At 48.1% G+C, this 17,771-nt stretch overlaps 1 protein-coding gene across 1 annotated transcript in view; it reads left to right on the top strand.

The window, feature by feature from the left end:
• Wdfy4 (WDFY family member 4) overlaps positions 1–17,771 on the top strand; it is a 206,044-nt gene that overhangs the window by 52,859 nt on the left and 135,414 nt on the right. Inside the window, exons 13-23 of the mRNA XM_055612466.1 lie at positions 6,499–6,713; positions 7,528–7,622; positions 8,377–8,593; positions 9,000–9,076; positions 10,484–10,705; positions 11,712–11,890; positions 12,151–12,382; positions 13,581–13,726; positions 14,667–14,778; positions 15,216–15,406; positions 17,063–17,215. Of these exons, the coding sequence (XP_055468441.1) occupies positions 6,499–6,713; positions 7,528–7,622; positions 8,377–8,593; positions 9,000–9,076; positions 10,484–10,705; positions 11,712–11,890; positions 12,151–12,382; positions 13,581–13,726; positions 14,667–14,778; positions 15,216–15,406; positions 17,063–17,215 (1,839 nt within the window). The remainder of the gene's footprint in view (positions 1–6,498; positions 6,714–7,527; positions 7,623–8,376; positions 8,594–8,999; positions 9,077–10,483; positions 10,706–11,711; positions 11,891–12,150; positions 12,383–13,580; positions 13,727–14,666; positions 14,779–15,215; positions 15,407–17,062; positions 17,216–17,771) is intronic.

Genomic DNA, 17,771 nt, shown 5'->3' with positions numbered 1-17,771 from the left:
GTTAGACATGGCTGAGGACCTAATGGTTTCACAGCCTTCCAAAACGCACCATCAGTTGTGTGGAAACCAAGAGTTGTGGCACAGGAGTCTGTGCAGAACATAGCACATTCAGCCCAGACAGTTAGAAAAGAAAACCATTTTGTGAATGTGAGATCCTAGGCTTCTGATTTCAGAAAGCTTGAGCTATATTCAGTTGCAGTCTAGAAAGATGGAGGTGAATCCAAGGCTCATTTATTCATAACCAGCTTGGGTTCAGCGATCAGTCTGTCCGGGTACAGCAGAAAGGACACTTTTGACATGGATTCCGTTTATCCAATAGGAATTATATTCTCACGTGTAGCTCTATTAACTTGATAGAACGTAGACTCATCTGGGAAGAGAGTATCAGTGGGAGACTGTCTAGATTAGGTTGCCCTGTGGCATGTTAGTCAGGGGAGTCTCCTGATTATGTTAATTAATGTGGGAAGACAGGCCACTGTGGGTGGCTCCATTCCCTGAGCAGGGGGTCATGGACTGAATAGCAGAGAAAATGAGCTGAGCACCAGGATATGTGTGTTAATGCATTCCTCTCTGCAATTCACCCTGGAAGTAAGCAGACCAGTTGCTTTAAGTTAACTGCTGTCTTGATGTCCCTGAAAAGGTGGACTGCAACCTGGAAACGTGAGCCAAAAATCCAAAGGAGGGAAAAAAACTCTTCATCTCTTAATTAGTTCTTGTCAGGCTATTCTACCATAGCATCAGAAAAGAAAACTAAGGCACACTTAACCCAAGACCACAAACTCCCAAGCTTAGGATGCTATAGGCACACGTGAACATGCCATGCTGGTGAGACTGTAGCAAGATGTCAAATTCATGCCATGGAAAGAAAGAAACAATTCTAAGTAAGCAAATGGGGGTGGAGGGACAAAGCGACTTGCCAAGTACTGCACTTCCGAGGGCCCCGTGCACCCCTAGTGTCCTTCTTACAACCTTTGGTAACAGCAAGAGTGCAGGTAACAGAAAACCTGTTACCTCCCTCCCCAAATGAGAGATTTCAACCAAACTGGAGTAAACAGCTAACCTAAACATGGATGAATAAAAAAGCCCCTGGTTCTGGTTCTAGAAGAAGCTGGCTTTGGGTGTAGTGATTTTAAGTCTGTGTCAGTACAGCACTGTGGACTGATGGGCTCGACACACCACCCTCCTTGAACATGCTTAGCTGTATCAGCCAATGTTCCGTGAATGTAAGAAGGTGAGTGAGGCTTCAGACTTTGGTAAGGAGAGGAGACGGTAAAGCTTTTGATTGTGGAGATGATTATCTCATCTCTGGTAAGGCCATGTTGGTTGATGGAGGGAAGCATGAGGGAAAGTGAGCCAATGGAAGGAAATTGAGATCCCACCAGAAGTAGGCTAATTCTGTCTGACGTCCTAACTCCAACGACTCATCAACTTCCCAAGTTCCCTTCTCTTGGAGGTCCTATCACATCTTATGCCACCTTCCTAGAAACCAAGCAAACAGCACATAGTCCCTCAGGGGACAAGCCACGTCTAAATGATGTCACCCTCACACTGAGACCCAGTTCTTTCTAGACTCTGGGACTTATTGTGGACCAGGAAGAAAGTTGGGCAGAAAAGAAGAAATACTCCAGGAGGGTCTTAAGTCTTGACTGTTAAGTGGAGAAAGTAAAAACGGACTTGGGGCCACCTCACAATTGCTTTGTGAATTAGCTTTGAGAGTCCAACCGCCAGCCAGCCTGGTGACCCTTGCCCTTACCTTAGAGTCCTAATTGAACCACCTTCCCCTTTCCTGCATTGGAAGTATTATGCGTTAGGGAAATCAATCCATTTTCAGAGGGAGAAACCAGACTGGTTTCCTGCTACTGCTCATATTTTCACTAAAACCCCACTTTACTGGAACCAGCATTGAAAAAAGAAACCAGCACATTTTATTCAAAACAAGACAATATTGGTATTGATGGAGCTGCAGTGATCATGAAGACAATCAATTTTGCCTCCTCCATTATGGGGTATTGAGCAGTTTTGGAGTGAACTTGTGGCAACATTAGACAGAATCAGCATTTCCCCTTTGAAAACTTGTTCTTTCTTTTCCTTTTTGCATATTTAGATTGTAATTATACCTCTCTGGTTGGGGGAAGGGAGTGAAAACACACACACACAAACAAAGTCAAAGTCCCAAAAGCAATAAGGAAATACTTACTGGTAATGAGAAATTGGAGATTGGAGACATTTCTTTTTAATTCTTATTAATAATACATTCTGATATTATTTTTGCATCTTGCTTCATACAGACTGTCTCCCCAACTCTCACCCTAAATTAAAAGAGTGCAGTTACCAAATGACAGCTCATATTCTGGTAGAGACAATGGTCAAGGCGGGAGGAGGCATGGTCCCTCTCTGCTGTCAGGAGCACAGAAAGGAGATAACTTTCACGTGGATGCAGCGAGAGAAAGAGCCTCAGAAGAAAGATGTAGGAAAACGAGTCAGGAAAGCTGATGTGTTTCCACATAGAAGAGGTCTTGGAAGTACCAGCAATGGTTCTGGAGTTGTCTTACACATACCATCTTCAGCATCACTGCTTTTAGATCCTGGCCCCTGTTGGGCTGAGCACAGGTATCAGTAAGCTCAGACCACCAGAGATCACATTTAAAGGGAAGCCTGCTATAGTTCAGGAATGGCTTGAATATACCCCTCAAGGGTTCCTGTGCTGGAAGCGCCATTCCCACTGGGGTGGTGTTGAGGTGGTGGGGCCTGTAAGAGGCAGAGCCTAGGGAGAGGCCACTGGGGACATTGCCTTTGAAAGAAAATAGCCAGCAGGTTGTCTCAAAGAGAAAAACTGGTTCTTTTGTCATCTCCGGCTTCCTGTCTCACCTCGTGATCTCCCACCCTTTCTTCTGTCCTTGCCATAGTGCCATCAGAATGTGACTCAGCCAAGTAGGTATGCTATAACCAGAGCCAAGCACAAATCATGGCCTTGACCCTCCAGAAACACAAGCTAAAAATGTGTATGTGTGTGTAGAGTACCAGCAATCTCACTACAATAACAGAAACCAGGCTAATTCCAACCATCTTCTCTTCATGGTGAGATATGTCTTCAGCGTCAGCTAACAGTGGTATTGACAAAATAGTGACATTTTTGAATAGCAAATATCCTGCTCAGCAGGGAAATCATTGAAGTCTCTTTGACACGGTTGTATACCTCCAGCTTTTAAGACAGAAGTATTACTAAAGGTAACTTAGACAGGAGACATTGAATGGCTGGAGGGAACTGCAGGGTAAAAGAGCTGGCCACAGAAGTCTAAGAGCTCGAATTCCTGTCTCTGCCTCTGTAGTCCCAGCATCCCTACTGCTGGGAGATGGGAGGCAGAAAGAGACAACCCCTGGACGCTTGTGTGGCTATGAAAAACACAGCCAAGAGACCCTGTCTTAAGATAGAAGGTGACGACAGATGCTGACGTTGTTCTCTGACCTCCAAATACGTGAAGTGGCACGCCGATGTGCTCATACAAACACACGAGTGTGCTCTCTCTCTCTCACACACACACAGACTCACACACACCACACACCACCACACGTAGGGAAGGGAGTGAAAAGAAAGGAGAATTACTGAATGTCCTAAGTTTGAGACAGGAGTTACAGGGGCCAGGTAGGTAAGTCTTGAGGTTGGCTGTGGGAACCATTGTTTTTTATATAGCTTGTGCTAGTAGCAAATAACACAAATGTATCCTTTCCTTGTTGAAACCCACACGCTGCAAAATCGCAAGCCAGCCAAGCACCAGTGTTAGTCCTTTCTGTCCTTCAATGACAGGAAGATATGCTTGACTGTCTTGGGGCACAAAGCTACTCAAATGGCTGCATCTGGCAAGAAGATGATGCAGTGAGGTGATTCTGAGCATGAAGCCCAGTCACTTGCCGTGTGGCTCTGAGTAATTTACCTTCTCTGAGCTCAGCTTTCTCATATGGCATCATGATTACACAGTCTACTCACATTGGAACCCTGAGAACACGTCCTAAGTGTCCAGGAATTACTGATGCCACAGGTAAAATGTGGCCCTTAAAGTAAACATCCTCCCTTCTACCTTTTACAATCCATGAGACGTGTTCAGGGCTATGGGAATCTCTGCGCTCCAAGACATCGAATCCTGTTATTGCATGTCCATCACTGTGTACCGACCATCTCCCTGGCTTCTCACCCTTGTCACCTTTAGTCCATAAATCTCTTGAGAACAGGCAGTGTCTGCCTTACCAGTTTAGGGCCCTTAGTACCTGTTGGAGGAACAAGAGAAAGAAAGGAGTGGGGAGGTTCCAGGAAACCTCTATAGAGGATGGGAGTAGCAAGTGTCTGTGACTTGGGGAGACCAGCTGCCAGTCTCATGAGAGAGGTATCACAGCCGGCCTCTGGATCCGCATATTCCAGGGATAGAAAATGAGGCATGCGTCCTGAGCATGTGGGCTTTGCTTCCTGTCATTATTCCCAATGGAGCAGAACATTGATGGCACAGCATTTGTACTGTATTGAGTATCCCAAGTCATCTAAAGACAATTTGAAGGTGCAGGATGATGCTCACTGGGTAAGCGAAAACACCATGATGTTTATGTAAAGCACCTGTGGGTTTTGGCGCTGGCGGGGGAGTCCTGGAATCCTTCTGTCATGGGAGGGTTGGAGATGACTGTATTTAGCCTTTGTGGTTCCTCCCAGCTTCACTATGCTCTCGTAATGCCACCTCATTGGCACTGGAGTGGGATTTCTTAAACCACAAACTAGAGCAAAGACTTAAAATACAGAAAGGGTGATGACGCCTCGGGTCATTGTACCAGGAAGTGGAGTCTGGGATCAGAACGGGTCTATTGTGAGCTGAGCACTCAGGAGACGGGAGACCGGGACTCACAGTGGTGCGGGGGGGGGGGGGGGCTGGGTCCTTGCTTGAGCCAAGTGGACGGCACTCTGAAAGGGAAATCGCACCAGAGTCTGGAGGATGCTGTCCTCACAAGATATGCTCTGGTGTGCTTGTGTGTGTGTGTGCGTGTGTGTGTGTGTGTGTACATGCACTTGTGTACTGTTATGCATGTATATATACGCATATGCATGCCTGTGTACATCAGGTGTGTACATACATATGTAGGTATGTGTACGTATGTGCTCCTGTGCATGTATGCATGAGGGACTCTGTGGGCCCTGGGCGGTTACTGTCTCACAGTGGACACCCATCCAGAGCAGGGGCGTTGTTAAGCACATTGCTCACAAAAAGCAGGAAGTCCCTTGTAGCAAGGTCTAACTGATAATCTTTTCACTTGGAACTTTATCTTCCCAGAATAGAGACTGTCCTTTTTTATTAAGGAAAATGCAGGCCCCTGGCCCTGGGTCTGTATCACTGGAGGCCTCATGCTCTCATGAAGGAAGGAGATGACAAAATAACACACTATCCTCACTCAGATGACTGCTTTGCACACTTTGTGCTCCCTGTGCTTTGAGGGACGCAAAGAAAGTGAAGGATCTTGAGCCTGAAAGAGTAAGATGGGGTGCCATGTCTGTGGAGCACAGTGTGCTATGGCTAAGAGAAGGCCAGAGAAAATGCCTTGGTGTGGAGTTGATGACTAGCTGCCATGTCAACCTTCAGTATGGCTTAAAAGCAGGCTATGAAGATGGTGTCTGCCGGAGCCGGTAGTGAGTGTTGTCCCTGTCTCTGTCTCCGTCTCTCTGTCTCCCCATTTCTCCCTCCCTCTCTCTCTCTCTCTCTCTCTCTCTCTCTCTCTCTCTCTCTGTGTGTGTGTGTGTGTATTGACTCTTTTTTGGCTCCTTCAACTAGGGTGGATCCTACCTTTTGTACTCAGGGCTACAAACTAAAATGTCGAAATCCAGTGAGTGAATCCAGCGTGGGGCTGTGGGTCAGCTTAAGTGGCCACTCTCCAGGACCAGTGGCTTTCCGATAGAAGGCCATAAATCTGTATGACAAGACTTTCCCACCTTTCATAGAAGCTGTGTGTTTTGATTTTGATATGAAATCTTTAGATTTTTCAGTGTTAGCAATCAACTCAGAAAGTTTTCCAATTTTTTAAAGATTTATTTGTTTATTATTGTATATAGTATTCTGCCTGCATGTGTGCCTGCAGGCCAGAACAGGGCACCAGATCTCATTATGAGCCACCATGTGGTTGCTGGGAATTGAACTGAGGACCTTTGGAAGAATAGGCAGTGTTCTTAACCTCTGAGCCATCTCTCCAGCCCCAAGTTTTCCAATTTTAAATGGTCCCAACGACACATTTCTGAGGACGACCTAGACTCCCTCCTGCCTCTATGCAGCCCACAGTCTGAGTTGGTGGCTGACCCCAGTGGCTGCCCTTCCTGGCTTGTCATTGCAGGTGAGGCTAGCATTCAGAAGAACAGCTGAGACAGCTGGGGTAGAAGTAGCTGTGGGGGGAGGGGGCACAGGTGGCCTAACAAAGCCACACAGAGGACATTCTGCTCTCCTAGGCTTACAGCTTGCTTTGGTCACCTCCTAGCTTTCTGAGGAGATCCAGTGCTCTATGGCCAGTCACCTCTTGTCCCTGGTGAAATCAGAGAAGAACCGCCAGGTCATGTGTGAGGCAGGGATGCTCCAGACACTCATGACCTTTTGCCAGAGGATCCTCAGGACCAGTGGCAGTGTCCTGCACTCGCTTCTCATCAGGATCTTTGAAAAGCTCGGTTCCCAAGCCATTGAGCCAGATGTGCTAAGGTACTGCATGTGCTAAGCATTAAACACCATAGAGCCCATGGTAGGATGATGGGTACACTGTGGACAACCGAGTCTATGGGCCAGGTATCCCCACTCCCCCTCTTCTCCACTCCAGCACCAGATGTGAATGCACACAGACAGACATAACCTCATCTGGAATGCTCTGGGAAATGGAGGTGTCAAGGATGAAAAGCTAGAACTAAGCCTCAAGGCCTGGACTGGATCCACAGGCCAGACTGCAAAGAGCTGCGCTTGCAGCAGCAATGGCAGGAGAAACAGGAAGGGGACCAGAGGCAGGCCTCCACTGAATCCTGCAGAGGAAGAATAGAAAAGTCTTGGGAGAAGGGACAAGGGAGGCAGAGAAGGGACATGTATCATGCAAGAAAGGCCAAGTCTCTCAAAACCTTTACTGCCCTGCAGTAGGACAGGGAGGATGGCCCAGGTTTGCACTCACCAGACTGCTATTTACAAGGGAGTAGAGGGACAGAGATTAACCCCTGCAGCTGGGTCTGGAACCCAGGGGCTATGCTCTTTTGGACACTCTCAGCCGGGTTGGACCAGGCCACCAAGCTAAGCACACAGGAACTCTCCTTAGAAACCTGTAAACAGTGTGTAGCATGAGGCCTCTGGCTTGAAGTTCCCAGCTTCGCCAACTCTGAGTTGGATAACAAGACAGGGACACACATGTCTGTGTGGCTTTCAGGAAGCTTATTTCAGGGGTGGGGCCATGAACACTGGGAGTCCAGGGAAGCCGTCTGGAAAAGTTTGCCTGCAACATATCTTTACTTGCCTCTCTTGATGTTATGATGTTCAGACAGTTCCTAGGCTTCGGAATTCACCCACCTCAATCAGCTGCTGGGAAAAGCTTCCATTCATCTCACAGGCATGAAGATGATCCTGGGTGCTCAGGTGAGGAGAAAGTACTGGACAGGTTGAGTGAATGGAAAGTCAACATTTTTATTCCTGATTAGTGATTGTTTATCAGATAGAAAAGTGGGCAGATTTAAAGGGTGATTTTTCCTGCTGTTCAGTGGGGCAGATGAAGTATACTGGAGGTAGGGATCCCTGACCCTTTACATCCACAATCACAAAACAACTGTCCTATTTCCTCTACAACCCATGGGTACCACATGTCGAACTGTGCAGAGGTGAGCAGCAGAGCTTTTCGCAAAGTTCATGGCTTAGGGATGAGGCACGGTGCCAAGAGAGAAAGCACTGGGATGATATCCATCTGAAAGCATGCCATACCAGAGAACCAATTTAGAAAAAAGGACGTCGTAGACACCTTGAATATAAGATTGCACAGAGCTCTGAGTCAAGCAAAGGGCAGCTAAGAAGCAAAAATAGAGAAGTGGGCTTGGAGCTGGCAGCCCGAGGCAGGCTAATATGGAGGACAGTCACTGTAAAGCCAGCAAGGGGCAGCTGCAAATGCTATTTCAGAAGAAGAAACACGCTGGAATTAAGACGAAAGGTCCCTTAGAGCTGATTATCGCCACCGTTCCACGACATCTAAATCAGCAGAGTATGGACTGAGGGTCCGTTTGTTTTTGGTGGCATTTGTAGGCTGTTCCCTCAGGCTGTGGCAGGTACATTCAAGATATTGCCAGAACAGGAGTGAATCACATCAGGCAGGGGCACACCTTTTCCTTGTTTTCTGCCTCAGGGTCATGTGCAGACTCAGCCGAGAAACCTCCAGATGTCAAGCCACCCCTTGGAGTGTCTCAGGACGTCAGGTCCTCATGGACCGCCCAAGATTCAGCCACAGCCCTTCAGACAACACTGAGCCTCATCTCCATGACCTCCCCTCGCAATCTTCAGCCTCAGAGAGCAGCACTGACTCCGTCATTTGTGGAATTTGACATGTCTGTGGAAGGTTATGGGTATGGAGGGCTCTCATATATTTGGAAAATGACTGATTAGTATCCCAGTACCTCTGATGATCTATAACACCAGCTACAAAATTGTGGCCTCCACTGATTCTCATTTCTCAGGCAGAGGTGTGTTTAAGTAGTAGATTCCCCTCTATCTAGTGGGGAAGGGCAAAGTGTCTAGACTTGAAGGACCAGAGCTCTCCTCTTCCCTATTGTATCTGCTTCTAGAATGTTCTCCATCTTGTCCGGTCTCCACTGAGGAGTCATTCTTTCTGGGTATTCTTGGAAGCCTGTGGACTAAGAGTGCACATGGCCTCCTAGCAGTAGGATGGAGCAAGGAGTTATCTCAGGCCAGATGATTAATGCAAGGGATTGGCATGCGGTCCAATGACCTGCAACACTTCCTTATTTTCAGCTGTCTGTTTACTCCAACCGTGTCTACAGTCATGGGGACCAGCACAGAGCACTCCATCTCTGGGGGGACTGGATCAGGTAAGCATTTCCCAAGTCCTTGGGTGGCAAGGAATCTGGTTGCAGATTTCTATCCCGTATCTCCAGAAGGCACAAGTCTTCCCTTAGTACCAACTTTCTGCAGACGAGGACCCTTCACCCTACTACATCTACTCACAGTCTCTTAGAGCAGGTATCCTACTCATCATTGCACAGGCTCATCCCACAGCCAGCGTCTCAGGTAGCATTGCCAGCTGTGAAGAGGCTGCATCCGAGTCTGAGCCATTGTATGGGATCCTAGAATAGGCTGAAATGGAGCATCAGAGCCTGTCAGCTTTTTCTAGAGAGGAGTGTAAGTAGCCCCATCAGGAGAAGGTGAATCATGGTAGATGGTTTCTTGATATCAGCTTGGAGCCTGGGTAGGATTTTCAAAACATCGCACCAAGCTGACAACATACTGGGCAGGGCAGTGCAAGTGCCCAAATGTGCCTGAGTCCAGCACTCCCTACTATCAAAGCCAAGTCCCAGGATTCAGTGAGAACATGATTGCTCTGACAGTTCAGGACCAAATTCCTTTCTGTGGGTGGTACCAAGTGTGCTAACATGGCTGCAGATGCTGAGCTAGTGGGAACAGTGGCCCCATCAGTACTGCCAACCCTGTTACGACATGAGAAGACATGGGCTTTCCTTGGACTAGGTCATCTCTCTGTCCCATCCAGCGGGAGTTCAATGGGTTCCTAAGGAGGGGGTGAAAAGAATGGGATAGGAACAAGAGATGCGAAGGAGAGCAAGTCTATAACCTGATCTCACTCTTGTTTATTTGAAAATTTTCACACAACTTTATAGGGAGAAGGCAGGAAGGGAAAATGTGTCAGCAAAATAGTTTACAAGACATAACAGGGTGATTAATGAGGTTGCAGAACACCACAAGAATGTTTACTAAAAGAGATACTACAAGAATGTCAGCGAAGATATCTCAAAAAGTCTAGCCTGAAGAACAGATGTCTCATAAGTTCCGGAAACATAAATTTCTCACCCACGACCTTGTTGCAGCTGTCTGTAACTTTCCACTAGCTGGCCTTGGCTCCTGGCATTTCTCCACCTTAGGTTCTGCTGAACTAGTCTCCTCACCTCTGTGGAGCCTAAAGCCTGGCTTTCAAGCAGTTGCATGAAGTCAGATATTGATAAGTCCGAGGGACAGTGACTTCTCTGTCCCCTTGGCAAGAAAGGCTTCGTGGACTCAAAGTCTGCAGGAACACCACAAACTGCCAAGAATCTCCTTCTGGCATGAACAGTGAGAAGCCTCCCATGGTGGGAGTGTGGAGTAGGCCAGACACAGAGCTAGAACCTGGTAGACAGCCGAGTTATGTGGAGTCGGAGCGTCCTGACATCTCAGCTCACTTCCTCAGCAGGACAAAGTCTGAAGCTGTGCTTGTGCTCCACCCCCAGGTGCTCCCAGGGCATTCCCTCCGCCGGCAGGCCTCACCTTCTCCTGCTGGTTCCTGATCAGCCGTCAGGCCACCGTCATGCAAGGCCACCCCCTGCGCCTTCTAACCCTGGTACGCCACCTGGCCCGGACGGAGCAGCCTTTTGTCTGCTTCTCCGTCAGCCTCTCCATGGACGACTTCTCCTTGGTCGTGTCCACAGAAGAGAAAGAGTTCCAGCCCCTGGGTAAGGCCTGGGGATCCAAAGCTTGTGTGGGCCACAGCTGGGGAAGAAATGCCAAGCCGGATGTTCTTGACGTGGATGTACCCGGGAAGCCTGGAGACCTTCTGTGTCTTCATCTTTTGAACCTGCTCCCTTGGCTTCCGTGCTCCCTTGGCAGCCAGCTCCTGGCTTGTGGTGACAGGTCTGAGACATATTTGCCGTGTGCCGCTGTGGTCTGGGCCCACGTGGCTCTACCACTCATGCCCATTGGCTTTAGAGAAAACTAGTTCTGCCCGGACAGGAGGGACCTGAGGTTTGTCTCACTGGACCACAAACTACATCCTTAGAGCCAGGGTTATGAAGAACACACTCAGCTTAGTTGGGGCTGAGGTGGCCCTAGACCTGTCCACAAATGGCCCTAATCCAGAGGGTTGACAGGAACTCTGTGTGGCAAGCTGGTGACTCCTCCTGGCTCTGCCCTTCAGACTTGTTCATATTCCCAAGTTTACCTGCCTTATGGCCAAGCCCAGATACCTTCAATCATTATTCCTGTGTATGGATAAAAGTCACCGGCTCAGAGCTAACTGTATGGGAAGTCCCAAGAATGGCCACATTCTTGGCACACAGCCAGACTGCTTGGCTCCTTCCTCTCAGGTCACCTGACACACGCCATCACCCTGGCACTCAGTGGATAGTGCCTGGCGGAAGCCTGCTGGAGCTGACCTTGGGTGATTGGCCTAAGCTCTTTGCCTCAGGGTAGAGAGTGGGAGCAACGACAGCACCGTACCTCACAGGGTTGTAGGCTGGTTAAATGAGGTGATACTATAGCCATGCTTAGCTCGTGTCTGGCATGGAGTCTGAGCTCAGCGGCTGATGGTGGCAGCTATAATGGAAGGGAGTATAGTCTGGTCTGTATCTCCGCAGAGGTAAGGCCCGTGTGGACTGACCAGGGATACCACCGTCCGCAGTGCTCGTGGGTCTCTGTAGCATGATGTCTCATGTGAGGTCCAGTGTTTGCTCTCTTTTGCAGATGCCATGGAGCTGGAAGATGAGGCAGAGCCCTCCGCAGGCCGCCAGCTCCAAGTCAGGTGTGGCCAGCTCCTGGCTTGCGGCCAGTGGTATCACCTGGCTGTGGTGGTCAGCAAAGAAATGAAAAGGCATTGCACTGTTACCGCGTATCTGGATGGACAAGCCATTGGCTCAGCCAAGGTCAGTGTCTAAGCCGAGTTGTTGGTGCCTTGATATGATCTGCCAATTACTCACTTCCCCATTTTTACTTGTTATTTGTGTGTATGTGTGTGTGTGTGTATAGATATATGTGCATGTGTGTGTGTTTGACTTTTTAGACAATAAAGTTTTATTTTGGGGTGAAGAATGTGGCTCATGGTGTTGTGTATGTAATATATCACATATATTACTTTGATCAGCTCTGGGGTCAAGCACTCCCTTCCTCTACCCTGTTTTAACAGATGTTGTATATTCAGGCCTTACCAGGGCCTTTCCTTTCAATGGATCCATCTTCATTTGTGGATGTTTATGGCTATATTGGGACCCCTAGAGTTTGGAAACAAAAGTCATCATTAACCTGGCGTGTTGGGCCTGCGTACCTCTTTGAAGAAGACATATCAGTGGATACTCTAGCACTTATTATCAAACTGGGCCCTAGGTACTGTGGTAACTTTCAAGCTGTGCACCTTCAAGGTATGGAGTGCTTTGATTTATGGTGATTCTGCTGGTATCAGTTTTTAAGTGGGCACCCAGTTATTTATAGCATGTTTATAAAGAATAGGCTCAGCACAGGTCAATCATTAGGGAAGGCCTTTGTAATTGGATCATTATATATTTACAACCCAAGAGAAACTGTCACAGAAGAGGAAATGACAATATCCTTTAGGTTTCAACTCCACAGCACCTAATGGAGGAGGGTAGGTGAGTAATACTGTCAGCAGAGAAAGGGAGGGGATTGAGATAAATAAGTTACATTCCTTTTAATGAAGATGCTTTTTAACTAAAGTATACTGTTGTCCTCAATTATTAAACAGGCAGACAGCATCCCCATTTTCCTTATTGATTGTTGGCTGTTCAAGCAGAGAGCTTGCTCTCTGAGCTCTGCCAGGTCCAGGGGGTCAGTTTCCATCTGGAAAGAAAGACAAATGCATCTGGGTTGAAGGCCTTGTGTGCGGCTAAGGGCGATTGAGTGCTGCTGAGTGCTCCCGTTTCCAAGACCAGGTCTTGTGTGAACTTCATTTCCTGTGGCAAACGGCATTGAGCAGAGCAGCTAGTCCAGGTCTGGAGCCTGCATTTCACTGACTCTGTATTGGCACAGGGGTCCTTTAGTAGGGGGCTATTGTCAGTCACCTGGGGCCCAGAGTGCTGATGCTAAGTTGGATATTCACAGTAGCTATGCAGCTCTTAGGTCTGTCAGCCCCAACACCTTTCAGAAAAAGTTACTTAGCAGCTTGGAAGCAGAGAGATTTAACAGATGTTTCTCCTCTCCTAGTCTCCCACTGAAGCACCTGCACTTTCTGAAAGAGTCAGTCTTGAGAGATTGCCCAAAGTGTCAGTTGCTGTCATTGTTTTGATTTGGTTTTGTCCCTGTAGGGTCTCACTATATAAACCAGGCTGGCCTCGTACAGAAATCCATTTACCTCTGCCCACCAAGTGCTGGAATTAAAGGTTGTGCACCACTACACTTGGTCCTGCCCTGGTTTTTCTATTAAGTATCAGACAAGCATAGGTGGGGTAAAATGTATCACACACAAATATGCAAAATGTAACAATGTGCAGACATTCTTCCAGTGATCCCTTTGCTGTGTAGCAGTGGGTGTTTAAGAGTTGGAGTGTCAATTTCTTTCTCTGTAAAAAGAGGCTAGAACTGACTAGAAATATGCTGTTGCAGGAGAAGACTCAGATGGTGAAGCCACGCCCCTCATTGCAGAGGAAAGGGTTTCCTTTGGTCTTCATGTATCCAGCTCTTCTACCACGAGCATCCTGAGCATCAGAAACACCTACAATGAGGTGGACAGCCGTCTGATCGCCAAGGAGGTACAGCTTTCTACATCGCTCAGTCTTCCCCACTGCAAACTTCACTGTGCGGCTTTCTTCAGCTTCCACGGCTTCAGTAACTACCCTGTGCTTGCTCATTTGTGGGTGGATACATACTCGAATATCACACCTCTCGATTCATTTGCTAAGACACAGCCTGCTTCTCCACCAGGACTCAGCCTTTTCTTTAAAACTGCATAGAAAAGAATATGTGTGCTCTTCCTGATGAAGAACTCGGAATACTTTTAATATCATTTTGATTTTGGAAACTCAATTACTGGCCTTCCCTTTGGACACTACTACTCTATGAACTCTGAAATGTGGATGGATGGATGTAGTTTTGTTTTTAAAGTGAACTTACAGAACAACAAGAAAATGTATTGCAAAGAAAGATGCTAGGCAGCTTACCATTTCCTAATTCCTGCAGAAATATCTCTTTTGGGTTCAGTGCTGACATATGTTGCTTGGTTTGTTTGTGTGCTCTTCGCTCTCATGGACAAAGGGATCAGAATTGAGGCCCTGAAATGCACCAAATGGCCTTTGTGCCTTCCTGCATATCCCCTGGTACAGGAAGGCAGGATTCCTCTCCTCCTGGGTTTCTGGAATTAGTAGTAGAAGCTGGGCCTCAAAGAGCCTGGACTGAGAAGGTCTTGGTAGTAGTATTTTATCATTGCTGTCATTGGGGTCCTCGCCGTGGGCCTCTTCTTTTTGGGGGATGCAGATCGTGTGCTTACTTTACTTACAATTGTACCACAGTTGGGGTGTGAGACAGTGATCCCACATTTTAGCTTCAGCCCCAATATTGTCCACTTTATCATCCACTAATTGTCACACGTCCAATCCAGCCTTGGGCCTTGGGATGTCTATCCTCCAAGGGCTCCCGAACAGCATCCTCTTTCCCAAGGGGTCCCCTGGCACTAATTGTTGTGATTTCCTCTAGATGAATATTTCCTCCCGTGATAGTGCCACTCCTGTGTTCTTGCTGAGAAACTGTGCTGGACACCTCTCAGGGTCACTTCGGACTCTTGGTGCAGTTGCTGTGGGCCAGTTAGGTAGGGCAAGCACCAGACTCTGCTTTGGGGAGGAGGGCTTGTGCATCCTAGACCTCTGGGGTGTGGGAGACAAGATGGAATGTCCTGGGGAGGTCTTGTGGGAAGGGCCAGACTTGAGAACAAGCTCAGCCAGAGTGTGAACAAAGAGTGCCGCTGAGTCAGTGTGCTGCATCTGGTTGGTGAGCTCAACCCTTGACCCCATGGTATCCCTGCACCACAGGGGCTTAGCCCTGGAGCACAGTGTGGCCTGTGAGCAGGAGCCATGTTGTATTTGTGTAAAATAACAGAGGGGCTTCCAAGACTTCTGGAGCTCCAGTTTCTCTTCCTAACTTATCCCAGTGCATGGGTCCTCTCTGGCTGTACATGGCATAGACACAGGCTCTACATGGCAGAACTGCTGTGACACACTGATGACAAACCCTCTTTGGCTCCCTCAGGGGTGAGGGTGTTCCATTCCAGCCCTGCTGCCAGCAGCCTGGACTACATTGGGGGACCTGCCATCCTCCTGGGCCTCATCTCCCTGGCAACGGATGACCACAGCATGTATGCGGCTATGAAAGGCCTGCACTCGGTTCTGACCAGCAATGCCATGTGTGACTACCTGATGCAGCACGTCTCTGGGTACCAGGTAACCCAACCCTCTCTGCTCACCCCGGAGCTTCCCAAAGGGGTGTCACCCTCAGCATGAGCTTCTCTCGGCCTGGTAGCATTACTCCGGGTCAGGAGTGGCATCTGGAAAAGAGTCTCTTAGCAAGCTTTGCATCCCTCACCACCTTGCTCACCCCAAACCCAGGCTGCTCAGCGATCCACCGATAGAAGTGCTGCCGCTTGCATGCTCATAGCAGAGGAGTGTCTGGTGACAGCCAGCTGCAAGGAGCTCTGTCTGGGCCAGCTAGCTCACCTGTCTGCTACTGTAACGTTCTCCTTGATTCCAGAATCATTTAGGATTACCTCATCCTGCTTTTCTCACAGGGGCTGAGAGTTCAGATTAGAGACCCAGACTGCTTTGAAATTCTGCCTCATTTTCTAACTCGTTTTTTTTTTTTTTAACTTTAAAAGAATCATTTACATCCCTTCAGACTCCCCATCTGTAAGATCTGGACTTTCATCCCTTCTGTCTCTTGTCTTATAGTGAGGATTGAAAGATCTCATACAAATGAAGGGCTCAAATCAAGCCTTACAGGGGTCACTGTTCAGTGAATATTAGCATCTTTGGGTTCTTAGCCTCCTGTCCTGTGTAAAACAGGACTACTAGCAGATGTGCAGATGGGGATGATTGTGTGTACGGAGGTCGGAGGTCCGGTGAACCTAGAAGAGGGTCCACTCACAAAAGTTACTGCAGACAGTTCACTGCCCTGACTATCTGTAGTTGATAAAATGAGATTTGATCTTGCCCTCCAACAACTTCCTGCCTGGCTGGGTGTGGCTTTGAGAGGAACCACAGAGAGAGGGACCAGGGCTTATTTGGGGGAAGAGGTCAGATTGCAGATGTTGTCAAAAAAGTGACCAGAATAGGGTGAAAAGATGTCACATCTTTGTTGATTACAGGCAAAGCTTTCAGAGGGCACATAGGAAGAGTAACAGGGGTGTCTCGAGGGAACAGGAACAGAAAGAGTGGGCTTTGTCAGAACCAGGAGGAAGAGACTGTGTTGTGTACACCATGGTCTGAGTCCCAAAGAGATGGGTGATGGCTCAGATCCCAGCAGGTGGCTGGATAGCATGGGTTTTATGTCACCAAGATCACGAGAACACAGAGCTTTCTGAGAAGCATCTTTCTCTGCTCTGAGATGCATTTTCAGAAACAAAGTGTCTTGTTTGGATCCCAGCCTCTTCGTCCTGGACTAGATGCTGCATCCTGCCTACCTTCTGGCATAATAGAATGACACAGCCAGGGGCTGCAGCCTGAAGCGAGGCTGTGATCTGGGTGTGGACATGTGTTGGTTTCCTGGCAATGCTCCAGCAGTGACAAGAGGTCATGGCAGTGAATGTATAGATCCAGTAAGAGATGAGGAAAGGCCTGGAAAAGTGAGGGGTGAGAGCCAGAGTGAAATAAGAGGTTCTTTCCGGAGGTCACATCTCATAAGCCCAGTGAGACAGACGTAGGAAGGGAAGGCGCCGCAGAAATTGGTGTGGGTATGTCTTGGGAGAATGCAGAACTAACCATGGCAGTCCAGGAGAGCAGGGGTGTGGTCCGAGAGCAGGGGTGCTGTGGGAGCTAGCAGTGACAGAAGAAAGGGGTTCAATGACACTTCCACAAATTCCACTGCGCATCTCACTTTTGCAGATCTTAGCCTTTCTCCTGAGGAAGAAGACATCCTTCCTAAACCACCGCATTTTCCAGCTGATCCTTTCGGTGGCGGGCACCGCGGAGTTGGGCTTTAGGCCAGCTGCTGTCACTAACACATGTGTCTTCCGGCACGTGCTCTGCAATTTTGAGGTAAACTGGAGCCTGGCACCTAGGCTTTCGGGAGCGTGTGTGCGAGAGGGTAAAACACAATGAAAACATCTGGAGTTTATCCTTCTTTCAGGGTCCTATTGATGGTAGGTGGGAGAAATCACAGCAGCTTTGGAGCTCTGTCCGAGGCTTGTGTTACAGTTTAATCCTGCTGTCTCTGATGGCATTGGGATGTGTCTTGATTGCTCTGATCCCCCTTACTCTTTTCAGATAGAGTCTTGGTATGTAGCCCAGGCTGGCTTTGAACCCATGATATTCCTGTTTCAGCCCATCTAGTGCTAGGATTCCAAGCAAGCATCACTATGCCCTGATCCTTTATGCGTATTTATGAACCTGAGATCATTTTTTTTCTTTGCAAGCTTTCATAGGGGTTAAATCTGATAGTGTCTTGAAAAGATTTTAAGGCTGTGAAGCACTACACTATCTATGTGTGAGGATTAAAGATAATATCTCGATCCCTTTGGATGGTACTTGGCTGTTCCCAGTGTTCTTTTAAAGAATGACCTGGAGGTGCAGGTGGGACCATTGAGGACAAAAG

This window comes from Psammomys obesus, unplaced genomic scaffold, assembly GCF_907164565.1.
Source record: "Psammomys obesus unplaced genomic scaffold, mPsaObe1.curated_primary_1811, whole genome shotgun sequence".
Lineage (NCBI taxonomy): Eukaryota > Metazoa > Chordata > Mammalia > Rodentia > Muridae > Psammomys > Psammomys obesus.
This window is presented reverse-complemented; position numbering and strand designations above follow the sequence as displayed.